Source organism: Girardinichthys multiradiatus, chromosome 8, assembly GCF_021462225.1.
Source record: "Girardinichthys multiradiatus isolate DD_20200921_A chromosome 8, DD_fGirMul_XY1, whole genome shotgun sequence".
Classification (NCBI taxonomy): Eukaryota; Metazoa; Chordata; class Actinopteri; order Cyprinodontiformes; family Goodeidae; genus Girardinichthys; species Girardinichthys multiradiatus.
Window position 1 is genome coordinate 25,994,804 of NC_061801.1, and position 18,750 is coordinate 26,013,553.

Consider the following 18,750-nt stretch of genomic DNA (forward strand, 5'->3'; position numbering starts at 1 on the left):
AGCTTCACTCTTTTCCCACACCTAAAAGTCCAGTTTCAGTCTCATCTGACCAGAGCACTTTCTTCCACCTCTTCATTGTGTTTTCTACATGACTTGTGGAAACTGAAAATAGGACTTCTTATGCTTTTTGTTCAAAAATGGCATTCTTCTTGCCACTGTTCCTTGAGGGCTAGATTTGGGGACTACATGACTAATACTTATTCTATTGACAGGTTCTCCAACCTGAGCTCTCTGGATCTCTGCAGGTCCTCCAGAGTTACCTTGGAACTCTTGAATGGTTCTCCAATTAATGCTTGTTTCCTGATGTCCTCCAACAAACCTCTGAAGTCTACACAGAACACCTGTATTTATGCTAAGAATAAATTACACACATAGGTAAAATAATAATGTTTAATAAATATATGACTTCTGGTGGCGATGGGTTATACAAGATTTTATAGAGGCATTAGAATAAAATGAGACCAAATACAAAGAAATGCATCACACTTTTCAAATTCCTACTTGTAAGAAAAGGAAAACCATGTATTCCTTTCCTTCAACGGCAGGGTGAAAAAGTTGAATAGGTGTGAATACATTTTGCAAGGCAGATTATTATAAGACTTGATGTTACTTGTATCTGTTTCACTGCTACCAATACAGTGAAACATATCAATTTAGCATCTTTTAAAAAGTAAGATTGTGCATGATCACATATCACTGTGGTTACATGAGCAGCCACAAGACTTGTATAACAGGAACTCAAACTCCTCCAAATGCTGAACTCCTCCTCCTCATAATCATCATCATCTTATGCATCTCCAGGCTGCAGAAAAGCGATATGAGTTCACATGGAAACATTAAAATTCGGCTTTTCATTTTCTCTGCTCTTTGCACATTCTTTATTTAGACATGAAGACTGCTAGAATTTAGTATAATCAATCATTGTAAACGTACTCTTCATACTTGGCACATTTTCTTGAATTTATAATGGGATTGCACGTATTTGGCGCATTTGGCACTTTTTATGCATGCTTCTGCTTATTGTTTGTGTTCCTGCAAATTGCCAACTCCCAGAGGAACCCAGGAGCGCAACCAAGAAATGACCAGAGAGGGGCTTTTCGGCAGACGCTGCAGTGGTCTCACAACGGGAAGGTTTTCAGCCTTTTAAGCCAGGGCTCGGAATACGTGGCTCCGAGGCGCCAGGGCGCAGCGCAGGAGCAAGAGCAGGGGCGCCCCTTCACCATCATCCGGGATGCAGACGTTAGACATCAGGACGCCCGGAGTAAACCGCACCACCAGCAGCCTCCCCGCAGCCTCCTTACGCTCGTGAGAGGGCAAGAGCACCGGCAGCATCTTCACCGGGAGCGACCAGCGGAGCGCACCAGGGCGCAGGGGAACCGCACAGTCAACGACACCCAGGAAAATGCCAGTCTCAGCCCGCCTCTACCCAGAGTAAATGACATGATGGTCGGTGATGACCCGTACGATCCATACAAGTCCATCGACTATGATAACCCTTATTACAATCATTACGATGTTTACGAGAGACCGAGACCGAGGTCAAGACCCGGATACGGCACAAGGTATCATCAGTACGGTAAGAGTGGAGAAAGCGATCCTCAGACATTTTCTGAATAAAATGGGTTGATATTTGGCTGAAATTTACGGATGTTTGTAGAGAGAGTTAGCAAAGCATCAGTTCATCAAAAAAGTATCCTTGCTTTTTCTTTATACACTGAAAAAACTGTATGTCACAGTTTTAGCATTTAATGAGTCTGACAATTTATATGTATATCTATAATAATATATCTATTTATATATTTTATTTGGGTAGATGGAGTCCAAATTATGTACAACTGTACAAATTAACAGCCACAACACATAAAAATCCAATCAGTTTTTTCTCTTAGTCATAACTAATCATTGAGATAATATTTCTTGTCTGCTTTGTCCTTGCATGTAACAAACAAAAAATTAAAATATCTTTTTGATTCTGACGTACATATTTGTGACATGGTAACCTACTTTTCAAATCTTTTCTAACATGGTGAGTAGATAAGTTTTTCCAACCACCTCTAAGATGTGGTGTTTCTTGGTAACCACTGCCACTGCTTTAGCATTTGCCAATTTAGTTAAGGCTGAATACAAACTCTGTTCTAACAAAGTGACATTTAAACAAATGCAGCAAATGTGTGCTGTCTACTGGCAAAGACAACTTCAGGTTCTTGAAATTCAGACTGCTAGAAGCTGGACTTTAGCAATAGGATTGTTGCTAAGCTAGTTGCAGTTGGATACAAGCTTAAATTTTTTTCTCCCGCACAGAAACTATTTCAACCACAAATCTTATGCCAGTTTTTAACTATTACTAAGATGATATATAATTATTCATTATACAGCTTACCTTTCTCTGCAGGACAAAAAAAAAAAAAACATATTCAATGAGAATAATGACTGACTGAACCAATGGTTTCAGTTACATTACAATCAAAATGTTTAGGTTGGATTTGTTATGAATATAAAGTAGTTTTTAGGATTTAACCAATTTTTAGTATTAGGTATATACGTTAATATGCTCATTTAAAAAGTAAATGATTTTAATGGCTAAAATTTAACACCATCCAAACTTTAATGTTAACAGTTTACAAGCCGGCAATAATTCACCATCTGCTGGACATATGTTGTTGGTCAATCATTTGTCATGTATTTTCATATCGATTTGTAGGTCTCCCTGATCTTGTGCCAGATCCATACTATATTCAAGCCTCTGCTTATGTCCAAAGAGCACCGATGTACAACCTGAGATGTGCAGCTGAGGAAAACTGTTTGTCAAGGTATGCTGTGCTGTAAGATCTGATCTACAAGGGAAAAAGGGGGTGGGGGTTGCAGCCTTGTCTGAGTGTGAATCAGTGTGCTCTGAGCCATAACAACCACCTAAGTGTTTGTGGGTGACGGCTGCCCAGTGGAAGCAGTAAGAGGAGTTAAAATTAAGTGACTCCTGCAGCTGATGGTGGAGAAAGGGAGTGGGTGGATTTCTGTAAAAGTTTAATCATAGCATGCCCTGAAAGAGAAAGCCCAAATGGTAAACACATTATCAAGGACTAACCCAAACAACTGAGTGCCTCTAAAGGATTTTTTCCACCCAGCATTTACACACACACACACACACACACACACACACACACACACACACACACACTTGTTTTGCTATATGTAGTGAGGACCATGTGTTGACTTCCATTGATTTTCAGTCATTTTCAACCCTTTCTATGCCCTAACCTTGACAATAACCCTAAAACTAACCATTACCAGTGCATGCCTAACCCTAACCTTAACCTAAAGTCAATTCACACCTTAGTCCTAAACCTAACCGTTAGCAAAATAGGTCGTGAGGACCAGCAAAATGTCCTCACTTTGGTACAAACGGTCCTCAATTAGATGGTGAAATAGGGAAAATGGTTCTCACTGTGATGCCAAGACAGGAACACACACACACACACACAGAGACTGGTTTCAGTTTGGACTCTGAGAGTCTGCTCCACTCCGAGGAAGAGATGAAGCAGGGAAAACATCAATGGTGATGTCATTGTGTCCACATAAAAAGGTGTTTTCTGCCCCTTCAGTCACATCTGTTTTCTTTGCTCTTTGCCTGCAGCTCAGCTTATAGAGCGAGAGACTATGACACCCGAGTGCTGCTGAGGTTTCCTCAAAGAGTCAAGAACCAGGGCACTGCTGACTTCCTCCCCAGCAGGCCACGCTACTCCTGGGAGTGGCACAGCTGCCACCAGTGAGTAGAAAGTTCACGTCCACACTATCCACCTCAGCATCACATTGATGTTTTTTTCTTTTGTCTGTGTGGATTTTGGTTTTGCTCCTTTTTTCTGTCTGTGTGAGTCAGCTTGTAAACTATTCCCACCCCACGTTGTGTTCTTATTCATCCCATAAATCTGCTTATTTTAACAAAGTGTACAATTCTCAAAATGTAAAAAACGGTGAACATTTATAATGTGGTTATACAAAGACAATCCTGTGATGTATTAAATAATATAATTTATACAGATTTTATATTCCTGAAATGGATTGAATATATGAAGCATTTTTTTTTAAAATACCGACCAATGAAGGTGCCTTTCACTGTGGCTCACAATCACTTTTCAGTCAGTTGTATCAGTACACACAAGCACACACATACTGGTAAGCAGATCAGTAGGCAACAGGATTTAATCTCTTGCCCAAGAACAATTCAACATGTAGCAGGGGGGTACATTAATGGAACCAGCAACCCTCGTATTGCCAGGTGACTAATCTTCCCACTGAGCCACAGTATTCATATAAACACATCCTTTTAATAGAACACAATAGTTATACAAAAAGAGATTTTAAATTAAGTAGATATATATGGGTGTGAATTTAGATATTTAGTTTACAAATCAGCTTAATTAGGCTTCACTGGGCATAAATTAGACCACTAGATTGCAGCAAAGTACTTCCAATATGATCCTTACGTTACATGTTAAATATGCAGCATTGGGCAGAGATGGTACAAATACACCCTTTTGGCCGTGGGGTAGTTTGATTCAAAGTCATGACAGAAATATATAATGGGGTTATTGAAGCACATAAAGACTACTTTTACACAAATGTTGATGGCTACATGTTGTTTTTAACAAATGTTATTATGGCATCTACAAGTACCATTATTAGCAAAGTAGTCTTTTAAAATAAAATTATCTGGGTTTTTTTTGGCGTAAAGAGAATGTACCTATCATTATTTTTTATGAGATTAGGTTACTGAACTTCCTGAGAACCAATGAAGTAGATTCCTTTACAACTGCAAAGCCAAGTGTGGATTACAAAAATACTGTCAGGAGTTTATGATTCCACAGAGAAAGCTGCTGACCTTTCAGCTTCTTCACTAGGTTTACTGTAAAAGTCCTACTTCCGTTCCTCCTGAAACTACCTCAGCCCATAGTTATGCTGTGAAGTGAGAGGTTGGCTGGGCTGATTCCCAACATGGAGCACTACTGGCCAAGAACCAGCAAACTGTTTATGTAGTCTGTATAGATTTTTTGTTAGTGTTTTGAGAATCAACTGCCGTTGAGGGACAGACTGTTTTCCTTGGAGACAGCAGAGTTAATCCAGATGTTGATTAGCTCAGGGCCATATAGCTACGTATGTACAGTACAGACCAAACGTTTGGACACACCTTCTCATTCAAAGAGTTTTCTTTATTTTCATGACTATGAATATTGTAGCTTCACACTGAAGGCATCAAAACTATGAATTAACACATGTGGAATTATATACTGAGCAAAAAAGTGTGAAACAACTGAAAATATGTCTGATATTCTAGGTTCTTCAAAGTAGCCACATTTTGCTTTGATTACTGCTCTTGGCATTCTGTTGATGAGCTTCAAGAGGTAGTCACCTGAAATGGTTTTCCAACAGTCTTGAAGGAGTTCCCAGAGATGCTTAGCACTTGTTGGCCCTTTTGCCTTCACTCTGCAGTCCAGCTCACCCCAAACCATCTCGATTGGGTTCAGGTCCGGTGACTGTGGAGGCCAGGTCATCTGGCGCAGCACCCCATCACTCTCCTTCTTGGTCAAATAGCCCTTACACAGCCTGGAGGTGTGTTTGGGATCATTGTCCTGTTGAAAAATAAATGATGGTCCAACTAAATGCAAACCGGATGGAATAGCATGCTGCTGCAAGATGCTGTGGTAGCCATGCTGGTTCAATATGCCTTCAATTTTGAATAAATCCCCAACAGTGTCACCAGCAAAGCACCCCCACACCATCACACCTCCTCCTCCATGCTTCACGGTGGGAACCAGGCATGTAGAGTCCATCTGTTCACCTCTTCTGTGCCACACAAAGACACGGTGGTTGGAACCAAAGATCTCAAACTTGGACTCATCAGACCAAAGCACAGATTTCCACTGGTCTAATGTCCATTCCTTGTGTTCTTTAGCCCAAACAAGTCTCTTCTGCTTGTTGCCTGTCCTCAGCAGTGGTTTCCTAGCAGCTATTTTACCATGAAGGCCTGATTCACACAGTCTCCTCTTAACAGTTGTTCTAGAGATGTATCTGCTGCTAGAACTCTGTGTGGCATTGACCTGTTCTCTAATCTGAGCTGCTGTTAACCTGCGATTTCTGAGGCTGGTGACTCGGATGAACTTATCGTCTGCAGCAGAGGTGACTCTTGGTCTTCCTTTCCTGGGGCGGTCCTCATGTGAGTCAGTTTCTTTGTAGCACTTGATGGTTTTTGCAACTGCACTTGGGGACACTTCCAAAGTTTTCCCAATTGTTCGGACTGACTGACCTTCATTTCTTAAAGTAATGGTGGCCACTCGTTTTTCTTTACTTAGCTGCTTTTTTCTTGCCATAATACAAATTCTAACAGTCTATTCAGTAGGACTATCAGCTGTGTACTGTATCCACCTCCTGCACAACACAACTGATGGTCCCAACCCCCATTTATAAGGCTTGAAATCCCACTTATTAAACCTGACAGGGCACACCTGTGAAGTGAAAACCATTTCAGGTGATGACCTCTTGAAGCTCATCAACAGAATGCCAAGAGTGTGTGGAGCAGTAATCAAAGCAAAAGGTGGCTACTTTGAAGAACCTAGAATATAAGACATATTTTCAGTTGTTTCACACTTTTTTGTTCAGTATATAATTCCACATGTGTTAATTCATAGTTTTGATGCCTTCAGTGTGAAGCTACAATATTCATAGTCATGAAAATAAAGAAAACTCTTTGAATGAGAAGGTGTGTCCAAAGTTTTGGTCTGTACTGTACATTGTAAATAGAATTATCACCTGTGGGGTTGGGAAAATGACACATGGTGTCCAATGGTTGCAGAAAGAATTTGTTCTGTTCAGTTACCTGTGTGTCCTGCTGATGATCGACAGGCACTACCACAGCATGGATGAGTTCAGCCACTATGAATTGCTGGAATCCACCACTCAGCGGTCGGTGGCAGAGGGCCACAAGGCTAGCTTCTGCTTGGAAGACACCTCCTGTGACTATGGATACTACAGGAGATATGCCTGCACGTCACACACCCAGGTCTCAAAACGAGCTACAGTTTTCTTCATGAACACATAATTACACTAAAAACTAAAGTTTGAAAATCCCTGAACACTCCTGAGTGTTTCCAGAAACCATATTATGTTTATTTAAAAAGGTCGTGACATTAATGTTAGGGGTTAAAAGTTTGAAAACGCAAGTATGTCTTGTTGCACTTTTTTGCAGAATGTCTTCTCACTTTCTGTCAGAAAAACTTTTGTCTCAGTGATGTACCAGTTCCTTAGAGGCCCAGTCTGCTCTCACTATGTTTTTTTTTTACGTGTCCTGTCCGGTAGAGTAGCGCTCAGAGTTGTTGTCTGATTGCCAAGAAGATTTATTTTCACAAGTGGATCATTATGGCTTTTGCTATAATGCTCTGCTTGACATATATAAAAAACTTTATCAGAAATTTCTTTGGGATTATTTCAATGCAATGGACACGGAGACAGAAACGAAAGGGTGTACTTATCGGTCTTATAGTTATTATCAAGCAGTAACAGACTTTATTATAGGTAAAACTCATACTTACATCATGCAAAAGATCTGCAGGTTATTAAATTAATTTCTCATATGTTGTTGTATATCGATACCATCTGATATGCAGGGTCTGAGCCCAGGATGTTATGATACATACAACGCAGACATCGACTGTCAGTGGATTGACATCACAGATGTGAAACCTGGACAATATATCCTCAAGGTACGAGATACCCTTGTTTTTGAGGCACATTTCTTTGTAGAATCACAAAGGTAATGATGCTGCTTATAAATCTTTGTTTCTGTGATGTTGATTCTTATGGTGGTACATGTTTGTTGCGCACAGGTCAGTGTAAATCCTTCCTATCAGGTTGAAGAATCGGACTACTCCAACAACATTGTTCGTTGTGATGTACAATACACCGGCAACTATGGTTATGTGTCCGGTTGTCACATGTCAAGGTTGGTATCGTGGATGAGGTGACAGTATGTTTTGCGTTAAGATTGTGCCCTCTATTAAGTCATATGCTGTTTGTGTTTCTATATTTTCCAGTTATTAAGACAGCAGTAATCCACTGATATTCAGCAAGTTTACCCTGTGAATGACTGATGAGGACTACCAACAAGGGGCGTGCGAAAAAAAATATGTGACATACATTCATTCTAGGATAAAAAATTGAGAAAAAACAAAAAACATAACCATCAGATATTATGGTACCAGGTTATATTGAATCCTTCGTGCTTTATTAGGAAGAGTGCAGTTTTACCTTTATTTTTTTATTTCCCATATACTGTATGCCTGGATTGTAAGACACGTAAAACAACAACTCTATTAAATTCATGGGCTTAGAGAAGAGAGATAAAAACTCAGTATATCACAGCAAAAAATGGCTATGTAAAAGGAAAGCACATTACACATAACACTCTTTATTCTGAAGCTTTTGATAGAGATTTCTTAAATAAATTTGAGGGGACATTGTCGTATACTTCTAGTTGTTTATATGTCTTATTTTACCTTTTTTGCTGTATTGTAATAAATTGTATGCAATCAACAAAGAAAAAAAAAACTGTCCTGTGTTGGCAAACTTCCTGCATTTTGTCAAAGAACAAAGAACAACAGTCAAGTTTTTCCTCAAAATAAAACAATAAATTTTTACTAAATTACTGATAATCTATGTATCTACAAAAACATTCTTCTTATTGTTGTTATTAATATTTATTACTTGTTTTATTACTAAAAAATACATAATAATTATATTTTATTAACAACAATGTATTGTTGTTAAAATGCATTTTAGTATTTTACTACTGTTTTATTATAAGATGTAAACAATTATTTATATTTATATACAAATACCTTTTTTACAAACAAAATACATTTAACTGAGGCTTACAATAGTAATTTAAGTAAAGGAGTTTCCTCATCATTTCACCTTTAAAAAAATAATAGGAAGCTGTAAAAACGGACAGTAGATAAAAATATGGTAAAATCCGTGTTAATAATTTAATTCAATCGGATTTATTAAGCGAATTGAGGAACTATTTTATAATAGCAATAATTTCTATGAAGTTATAGTAATATTCTTACCGCCCAGGACATCCGGGCCATCAGAGGGCAGCACTGAGACCTGGTTGAGTTTATTTAAATTCAGGGATTTTTATCATTCTAACTGGAGTAAACCACCAGCCGTGAGTGTTTGGGATATACGCCTGTGTATGTGACCCAGAGGATCAAACTGAACCTAAACAGAACCGTTTTCTCTGGTTAAAAAAATGCATCCGATCCGAGTGTCGATCCCATCGTTCCGTTCGGAGAACAGTTCTGCTGAGAAAGGATTCACGGTAAGATCAACGGAAACCTGAATGCGTGTTAACGTCTAAAAATCACATTTAAGCCTGATCGAGTTGCTTTGTAAACATTTTTAATGTTTATACGGGTTGTTTTTAGTTGAAGCTCCACTTCTCAGATGTGAATTTATCCAGTTTTCTCTTTGTAAACATGTCTATTTTCTTCATGTAACTGAAGAACAAGCTGACTTTTAGCAGCTTGGAGTTTAAATTAAAGAACCACTGCATTTTCAAACATCCTGGTGATATTTAAGATTTTTAATTATAGTTATTTTTTGTGGACAATTCTGTACTGTTTCACCTGAATTCATCACCTAAATTAAAAAAGTCGGAACAGAACATGAGAAACCTCTGTTATTTCCCTTAAATTGCTCCTCATTTGGGACCAATAGCTATCAAAGAATTACAAGAACTATATTGTGCTTTTGTAATGTGCTGGGGAGTAAGGCTTTGACTGGTGGACATGTAAAGAGACAAAATAAGTTAATACATGTTGCAAGGTATACTGTCTTCACTTAATGTTCATAAAAAATACAATGCGTCTTAGATTCTGGTCTGTACTTTGACTAGGTCATTCTGACACATGCTGACTGTATGTTTAGGGTCAGTGTCCCGTTGGAAGGTGAAGTCTATTGTATCCTCCAACAGGTCTTCTTTTAGGATTGTCCTGTATTCAACTCTGACCAGTTTCCCACCTGTCTCTGTGACAAAAGAAAAAAAGCATCTCCACAGCATAATGCTGCCACCTCCATGTTCCACAGCGGGGACAGTCCTCTTCAGTGTTAGTCTTCTGCTACATAAAAAACCCTGAATAAAATAAAGCAATGATTTTGTCTAACCAGAAGCTCAATATTTTGCCATTGCAAACGGTCATCCCCACAAACTTGTTTGTCTGGTTATGGAGTTAAAGATCTTGACAGTTCTGACATTCAGGACTAGGTGAACTTCTTTCCATCAAATAATAATGGTTGTTACAGCATCTTAGATCTGCCCATGGTTTTTAGATACTCGGCTTTTCTTTCCAGTGTTTTAAAACTAACACTGTTGTCACTCAGACTTCCCTCCTGTCATTGTGGAAAGAACAGCGACGTCTGCGCCAAGTCTTTTAGTCAACAATCCAGCTGAGTGAGGGAAGTAGACGATGCGCCGTTCAGGGACGTTAACCGTCACTCTGACCAATCCCCCCCCCCCAGCAGACAGATGTTTCCTTTCTCTAAGCTACAAGAGGAGATCACTTCTTTTTGTCTTTATTTCAGGTCTTTAAAATTGACGTACTGGTGAATGGCAGATTGCACAGTGTTGAGAAACGCTACAGTGAATTCCACGCTTTGCACAAAATGGTGAGACCCAGGTTTCTCTGAAAAGATGTTTTCTTTGTTATTTTCTGGTCTTTATCTGTCCCCATATCATCTGAAAAAATGGAAACATACCAGCTGAATGTAGTTTAATTTAAACATAACTGTGATACAAATCTAATATCAGCTTCCAAATTTGTTTAAATATACATTGTTTTCTATAATACTGTATTTACTTCCCTATTTTCTTTTGCATCTGTCTGCAAAAAGCAACTTCATGATGCAGAACCAAGACTCTTAACACTTCTTCTATACTGTTATAGTGGGGAGAACAAGTATTTGATACACTGCTGATTTTGCATGTTTTCCAACTTGCAAAGCATGTAGAAGTCTTTAATTTTTATCATAGGAACTCCTCAACTGTGAGTGACAAAATCTAAAACCAAAATCCAGAAAATCACATTGTGTGATTTCTAAGTAAATGATTAGCATTTTATTGCATGACATAAGTATTTGATACAACAAACAAAACAAACTTAATATTTTGTACAGAAACCTTTGTTCTTGACGAGGTTTGCACACTCTGCAGCAGGGATTTTGGACCACTCCTCCATACAGATCTTCTCCAGATCCTTCAGGTTTCATGGCTGTCGATGGGCAATACGGACTTTCAACTCCCTCCAAAGATTTTCGATTGGGTTCAGGTCTGGAGACTGGCTAGGCCACTCCAGGACCTTGAGATGCTTCTTACGGAGCCACTCCTTAGTTGCTCTGGCTGTGTGTTTCGGGTCGTCGTCAAGCTGGAAGACACAGCCACGACCCATCTTCAGTGCCCTTACTGAGGGAAGGAGGTTGTTGGCTAAGATCTCCAGATACATGGCCCCATCCATCCTCCCATCAATACGGTGCAGTCGTCTTGTCCCCTTTGCAGAAAAGCATCCCCAAAGAATGATGTTTCCACCCCCATGCTTCACGGTAGGGATGGTGTTCTTGGGGTTCTAATCATTCTTCTTCTTCTTTCCAAACACAGTGAGTGGAGTTTAGACCAAAAAGCTCTATTTTTGTCTCATCAGACCACATGACCTTCTTACATTCCTCTTCTGGATCATCCAGATGGTCATTGGCAAACTTCAGATGGGCCTGGACATGTGCTGGCTTGAGCAGGCGCTGCAGGATTTTAATCCATGGCGGCGTAGTGTGTTACTAATGGTGTTTGTTGAGACTGTGGTCCCAGCTCTCTTCAGGTCATTGACTGGGTCCTGCCGTGTAGTTCTGGGCTGATCCCTCACCTTCATCATGATCATTGATGCCCCACGAGGTGAGATCTTGCATGGAGCCCCAGACCGAGGGATTTAGACCATCATCTTGAACTTCTTCCATTTCCTTATAATTGGGCCAACAGTTGTTGCCTTCTCACCAAGCTGCTTGGCTGTTTCCCTGTAGCCCATCACAACCTTGTGCAGGTTTACTATTTTATCACAGCTTTACTGGTCTTGGCCATTGTGGAGAGGTTGGAGTTTGTTTGATTGAGTGTGAGGACAGGTGTCTTTTAGACCGACGAGTTCAAACAGGTGCAGTTAATACAGGTAATGAGTGGAGAACAGGAGGGCTTCTTAAAGAACTAACAGGCCTCTGAGAGCTGGGATTCTTACTGGTTGTTAGGTGATCAAATACTTATGTCATGTCATAAAATGCTAATTAATTACTTAAAAATCACACAATGGGATTTTCTGGAAAGGCAAAAATCACACACATCTTAGATGTGTCCCTGCTGCAACACCGCTGGTTTGAATAAATAAATATAAATACTGAGTAAATATCAGACCCTTTGCAGAACCTGATAATATATAGAGGCCATTTGGATCAGCTGTGCTGGAGCAGGGACACCACTGGTGTGAACAGCAGATTGTGGTTGTAAAGTTAACCTGTATTTTAGCTTTGAACAACTTCCCAGAGGTGCATTGAGAGACGCCCAAAGAGCGGCTACCTAAAATATAAAACATTTAAAGTCATTTTATAATTTTTCATTTGCTATATACTTCGTTGTGTTCATTCACAGTTTTGATGCCTTCAATGAGAATCTACATACAATGTAAAAAGTCATAAACATTAAGAAAACCATTAAATGACAAAGTGTGTCTAAAACCACTTGACCAGTAGTGTACATATTTTAATGCATTTGCAGAGAGTTTAGGAGGTGCTGAGTGGGAACTATCAACGTGTTTCCCTGGTCATCACACGTAGGCGGATCCTGCAAATGGCCGAGTCTTCTTGGGTGGGAAAATATAGTTGACCTGAATGGGAATCAGTGCATCTTCTGGGCTGTTTTGTGCAATAAAGGCAAAAAAAAAATAAACAAAAGGACGTATTTTGTAAGTTTTATGTGCTAGAATATCAAGCCAGACAAGGCAAACAATCATGATGTAGCTGCTGGTCACTGATTTGTTAAGGTGTATAAAAAAACTTAGGAAGAGTAAGTTTAGATTAATTAAAACATGTTACGTTTGAATAACTTTTTTGTACATAATTCACTGATAAACAGAGATACCTTAACACAGCATTTCAGATATTTTTAATAATTAATCATTATTTTATATGCATTCTGTAGTTGTAACAAGTCAAAATGCATAAATAGTCATTTTAATTTTTCAGTGCCTCCTGTTTGAAATTCTCAGGTGAGCCTCTGAGAAAGTGTTGACCTACAAGTAGCTCAGTGACCTAAGATCCTGTTAAAGTAGTGTGTTCCCTCTATTCATCTTTAATCAGGGCAATAAACCTCAGCAGTAAAGCAAGACTGGATTCAGAAGTGCTTTTTCCATTTTTGACTCCCTCTGATGTATATGGGAAAATAAAACTGAATCCAGTCATATTCTGTTCACAGACCCATCTGTGGTCTTTATGGGTTGCAGGTCCTCCAGACAAATGTTGGAGAGGTTTTAGCAAATCAAAACTGCTTTTGTACAAACCTGCTTTTTTGTTTTTATTGTTTGAGTTAACATTACATGTCAATGGCATGTCTGCTGCTATTTGTAAGTAAGTCATCCACTCTTGTGATCTTTTAAAATTGTCTTAATTAATAATTCTCTGTTGTTTCTGAAGGTTAATATATTGATTTTTCTTTTTACCTTTGCTACTTTTTACCAATTTTCTGTCCAGTCCCAGAACCTGTTCCTGACACCATTCAGTTCTGTTTAAAATACTAGCAGACCAATCATCACTGGGCCAATCAGTGATGATTTTAGATAGACATCATTTTCCTTCATGACAAATAATTAATTCAAAGGTGTAGTAGAGTAATAGAAGACCAACAGAATTGACAGATCTTTTTTTCCTGCTGTTTTGCTTTAGAGTAGAATCTGGAGTGTTCCTGATGTATTTGTGGGTATGGAAATTAAAGCATAGTGTGTGTTAGAAAAATAACAAAAATAAACAAGCGCTGGACTGAGGAAAGGCAGAGCTAAGAAAACTGCATAAAGCAAATCAACAGAATCTGGATAACTATTGATCAAGAATAGAACATATGTGATGACTTACGACTTTTGCACAAAACTGCGTTTGCTTAGGATTGTGCTAAGGTGATGAATTATGCTTTGAATCTTTGTGTATTCTGTATGTTGTTCTCTATGGTAAACATGTACAGTTTCTTAACATATTAAAATCCTTTCAGCTGAAAAAAAGCATAAAACCTCCAGAAATCCCTTCGAAGCATGTCAGAAACTGGGTCCCCAAAGTTCTGGAGCAGAGGAGGCAAGGCTTGGAGCTCTACCTGCAGGTAGATTCTTTTATGCACACAGTCTTTTGTCAGACAGAAATTCTGTCCTGACTGGCGTCACTGAGAAATTTGTTTCTGCTTCCCGGCCTGGTGCGCTTACTAAAATTTCCTTTTGTTTTTTTGTTTTTTTTTTGTCAGACTGTAATTATGGAAAATGAGGTCCTCCCGAAGATATTCCTGGATTTCCTAAACATCCGCCATTTTCCTTCAGTGCCAAAAACAGAAAGCTGCGGGTGAGTTGGAACTCCAGGTCGGCTTCAGAACAAAATAAGAGAGCAATTTGTGGCAGCTGGGATAGTTTTGTTCCCAGACTCGAGGAGGACTGTGTGATCTGACTTCTTTCTCTTTTATGCTTTTTAGCTCCTTTGACACAGAATCTGTGGAATCAAGGTGAGTCATTTTGAGTTTCCTCCTTTCTTCCTGCATAAATCAGCAGGTCATGTGCTTGTGTTGCACTTTAACCAGTTGGTGTATGAGTCAGTGTTTGATTTACTTCTGAATTTCACCCTCTCACTTCTCCTTTTTTGGGCTTTTTTCAGTAGACTGTCTCATCAGCCAGTCATGGTGTATCTCAGAGATCCATACCTGCTGCCCTCTGCACACGGTGCGCTCAGATGACACGATGACCCTATTTATTCATAAAGTGTTGTGAAAACGTATTTGCCCGCTTATAGATATCTTCTGCTTTTGCTTTTCTTTCACAGTATCATAAAAAATAATGATTTTATTTATTAAACAAAGAATGCATGGTGATGGCAGTGTGATGTTCTTGGTCTACTTTCCCTTTTCAAGACTTGGAAGACTTGAACCACGAATTCTGCTCTCCATCAGAAAATCCTTGAGGGAATTGTCCAGGCATTAGTATTCGACCTGAATTGGTTAGTTTGGATTATTTGAAGTAAGATTCCCCTACTTGTAGTAGACCGATGTTATATCACTTTGAGTTTGTTGAAAATGTAGATACATTTTTGAAGTGGCAGAAACTGAGCTAATGAGATGTACGCTGTCACTTCACGCCTGGTGGATTGATTGTGCTGTTTGCAGATATTAGCAGTCTGCAGTCTCACAACAGGCCGTTATGTTGTTTGATGCTTTGTTTTGTTCAGCTCCACATTGTCTGTGTTCCTATGTGGAGTTGGTTGAGCCTGCCGGCTGTATCAATCCGCCGGATCAGCAGCGACTCTTGTCCTCTCTAGCTCCGCCAGAGTAAACTTCTGGATTTTGTCTCAGGCTGTGAACTGAAGAGCAGCATCAAAGATGGTATGTTCCTGTGCTTCCAAGGTGACAGGGGTTTGAAAATTACTCTGGTGGACTCACGATCAGCTGATCCGGGGGACTGATACAGCCGGCAGGCTCAACTAAGGGATCTCCACATAGAAAGATGGTGTTGGAGAAAGCACCAAACACAACAACGGTCTCTTGTCCCACTGATATGAACATTTCCATTGATTTGTTTTAAACTCCTAAAGCCAGCTAAGACACACAGCTAACGCCTGATTAGCTGTTAGCCTCCACCATTGTGAAATGTATTTACATTGCCAACAAGCTCACAGTGAAATGATTCCTTTCTACTACAGGTTAGGGAACTATTACTGATAATGTAACAGAACTTCTATCCACAACATCCAAACCAAGCCTTTAAGCTTAAGTGTACATGGATTATGCAGCATATCACACCAGCAAGATGATCTCTAAATGAAAGTTTTGGATTGGTCTAGTCAAAGTCTGGATTTCAATCTGAATGACATGTTGTGGCATGACCCTGAAAAAAATATTAAATTTGAAAAGCCTCCAGTGTTGCTAAATTAAAACAGTTATGCAATGAGGAGTGGACCAAAATACCTCCGGAGTGATGTAATAGACTCACAGCCTGTTCTTGCAAACGCTTGGCAGCAGTTAAATCTGCCAAAGATCCCGCAACCAGTTATAAGCCTTAGGGGACAATTACTTTTTTACTTTGGATTGGATCGCTTTCAAAACAACATTTAAACATTTCATGTTGTATTAACTTAGTTATGTTTGTTAGATCTGAACCATCTGAGTGTGACAAAAAAAAAAAAAAAGCAAAACATAGGAAACCTGTAAGGTGGTAAATACTTTTTCACAGCACTGCACATGAAAGCACATTCAATTATATCCAAGAAAAAGCTGTGTCATCATATGTAGAATTTTGTCTTTCTTTGCAATTTTTATTTTTATTTTTTTTGCTTTTTAGATACATTCTCCAACGTTGTGATTGAAGGCGTGGTGCACGGAGTTTTTTACCCTGACCTTCAGCCAAGGTAGAGCCTCTGAGAGCTGGAGGGCACGTCACCATAAAACGGATGCTTCCCACCAGCTTTGGTGTGCGCCAGGAAGAACATATTACAAGATAACCTGAGCCTCATTTTTTTTGCTCACAGGCATACAATGAAAACCCCATAATTATTTAGATTTTTTAACTGAAATGATAGCTGGATGAATCACTACATTTTATACATCTACACTAACTTATGTTTTGCTAATTTTTCCATGTGATTTTCACTTTAAAACTGTTTTAAAATGTAAACTCTATAAGAAATAGTCTGATAGGTAAATCTAAATAGTTGCAGTAAATTACCTGAGAATTAGTACTTTTAGTAGGAAAGTGATAAACAAGTATGATTTATGAGGCTTATCCATCTAGGGAAGGATTCAGTAGAAATGTTCAGAAGTTAGTGCATTTATCTTGGAAGGTAATTGCCTTGGGGATTGAACAGAGGGTCTAAATACTTACATGTATTTCTTGTTATTTGTCATGAAGGAGCCAGTTGAGGGAGAACAGCAGGAATGATGTGACCGCTTTCTTTGCAGGACGGAAGTCTGTCCCTGCATTCTGGTGACGCTGACAGCAAAGTGGCGCGTTTAAATATAGATCCTGCAGGGATGTGGACCTTTATCTGTGGTTATAAATGTTTTCTCAGATACTGAATGAGCTGCTCAGTGCCAAGTAGTCGTGAGCTGGAGGTTTTTAGATAAGCAGGCAGTTTAAAACTAAACTACAACATCTTTTAAATATGTGTTGTAATCTAACTAACATAAATGTTGCCTTTATAGAAATTGCTATTATACCAGCTTTGTGAAATAAATGGATTAAGACTTAGTTCCTTGTACAGAACCTGATACATAAAACTCCCTTATCAAATATTGGCACCCCCCTGGTAAAAAGCCTTCAAATAAGTGGTCGTTATGGGGACTTCTACATCTCATGGGGTCTTTCTTAACCTCTTAACTTTTGCTTGACCTTATTTTATGGTTGTTTATTTTCTCTTTACACAGATTTCCTAGGTGTGCAAATGTTTGAACATTTTTAGCTTTGGTTTCTGCTGCCTGCTGACGATTTACAAACCTTAATGAGATCATAGTGAACCTGCTTGGCATCTGTTTCAAAGCAGAGGTTGCCACTCTATCAATAAGTAAAATAAAATCAAAACTCCTGAGGTCACAGTACTTAAGAATAGTGTTTTATGGCTTGTCAGTGTAACTAATTTATTTTCTATTACAATTTATGGCATGAACCTAAAACAAGACTTTTTACTGTGAGAGAAAAACAAAAGGGACAGCCTATATACTCACTTGAATATTCAGTCACATTTTTTTATTTTTAGTTGTCAGCTATGCAAAACAGGTTTTGAGCTGTTACTGTGAAGCTGCTTCTGTACCAATCCCATCTTTGTAGCTGTGGGTTAAAGTATATTTCTACACAGACTCAAATCATTTTCTGTTTTTTCTTCCTAAAAACCAGCATTTAGACTAACTTCAGTCATGTTGCATTAAAAAGAAAAAGGCTAATATACCCTCAATTGGCCAATTGTGGAGTTATTGTTGGAGTCGAGATGCAAAGGGTGCTTTGTTTTATCGTGAGTTTTTGAAAAGTTGGCAACTGGAAATACTTGCAGCCAGTAACGTGTTGTGCAATATAAGGCAAGGCAACTACTTCTTATTGTTCTGTGCAAGCTATCCGCTACAGCTGTGAAACTACAGCGTGTTGCAAGTGACTTTGTTTGAACAGCAGTCGATGATCAGTGGTCTAATCTGTTTTTTTTTTTCTCAGCTGGATCTTCATTTCTCAACAGTGAAACACAAGATATTTTTGAATTAGTCAAATTAAGTTAAATAAATCATTATCTAAAGGCACATGATGAGTATTTATTTGTATGTATTTATTGTGTAACTCTGAGCGTGTCGTGTCTGTACCATAATACCAAACTACAATAAACCCTGAATCTACTGTTGCACACTAAAATATTCTTTGTAACATACAAACACTAATAAAATCATGATTTACA

At 38.8% G+C, this 18,750-nt stretch overlaps 2 protein-coding genes across 8 annotated transcripts; both read left to right on the plus strand.

Moving 5' to 3' along the window:
• The first annotated feature begins 800 nt into the window (after window positions 1–800).
• On the plus strand, window positions 801–8,699 carry loxa (lysyl oxidase a). The gene is made up of 7 exons (XM_047372187.1): window positions 801–1,576; window positions 2,702–2,810; window positions 3,632–3,763; window positions 6,895–7,051; window positions 7,656–7,751; window positions 7,875–7,990; window positions 8,082–8,699. Exons 1-7 carry the CDS (start codon window positions 967–969, stop codon window positions 8,086–8,088), a joined length of 1,227 nt encoding a protein of 408 aa, XP_047228143.1. The 5' UTR covers window positions 801–966; the 3' UTR covers window positions 8,089–8,699.
• A 206-nt stretch (window positions 8,700–8,905) lies between these two features.
• snx24 (sorting nexin 24) lies at window positions 8,906–18,750 on the plus strand. 7 transcript variants are annotated; one of them, XM_047372190.1, is made up of 8 exons: window positions 8,906–9,370; window positions 10,633–10,716; window positions 14,339–14,443; window positions 14,582–14,676; window positions 14,804–14,833; window positions 14,986–15,047; window positions 16,659–16,725; window positions 17,226–18,750. In XM_047372190.1, exons 1-8 carry the CDS (start codon window positions 9,302–9,304, stop codon window positions 17,302–17,304), a joined length of 591 nt encoding a protein of 196 aa, XP_047228146.1. In that variant the 5' UTR covers window positions 8,906–9,301; the 3' UTR covers window positions 17,305–18,750. The 7 variants fall into 7 exon arrangements, 6 of the variants coding, with proteins under 6 accessions (XP_047228146.1, XP_047228150.1, XP_047228149.1 ...); XM_047372189.1 differs by having other exon boundaries at window positions 8,919–9,370; window positions 14,983–15,047; XR_007039263.1 differs by having other exon boundaries at window positions 8,929–9,370; window positions 14,983–15,047; window positions 16,659–16,786.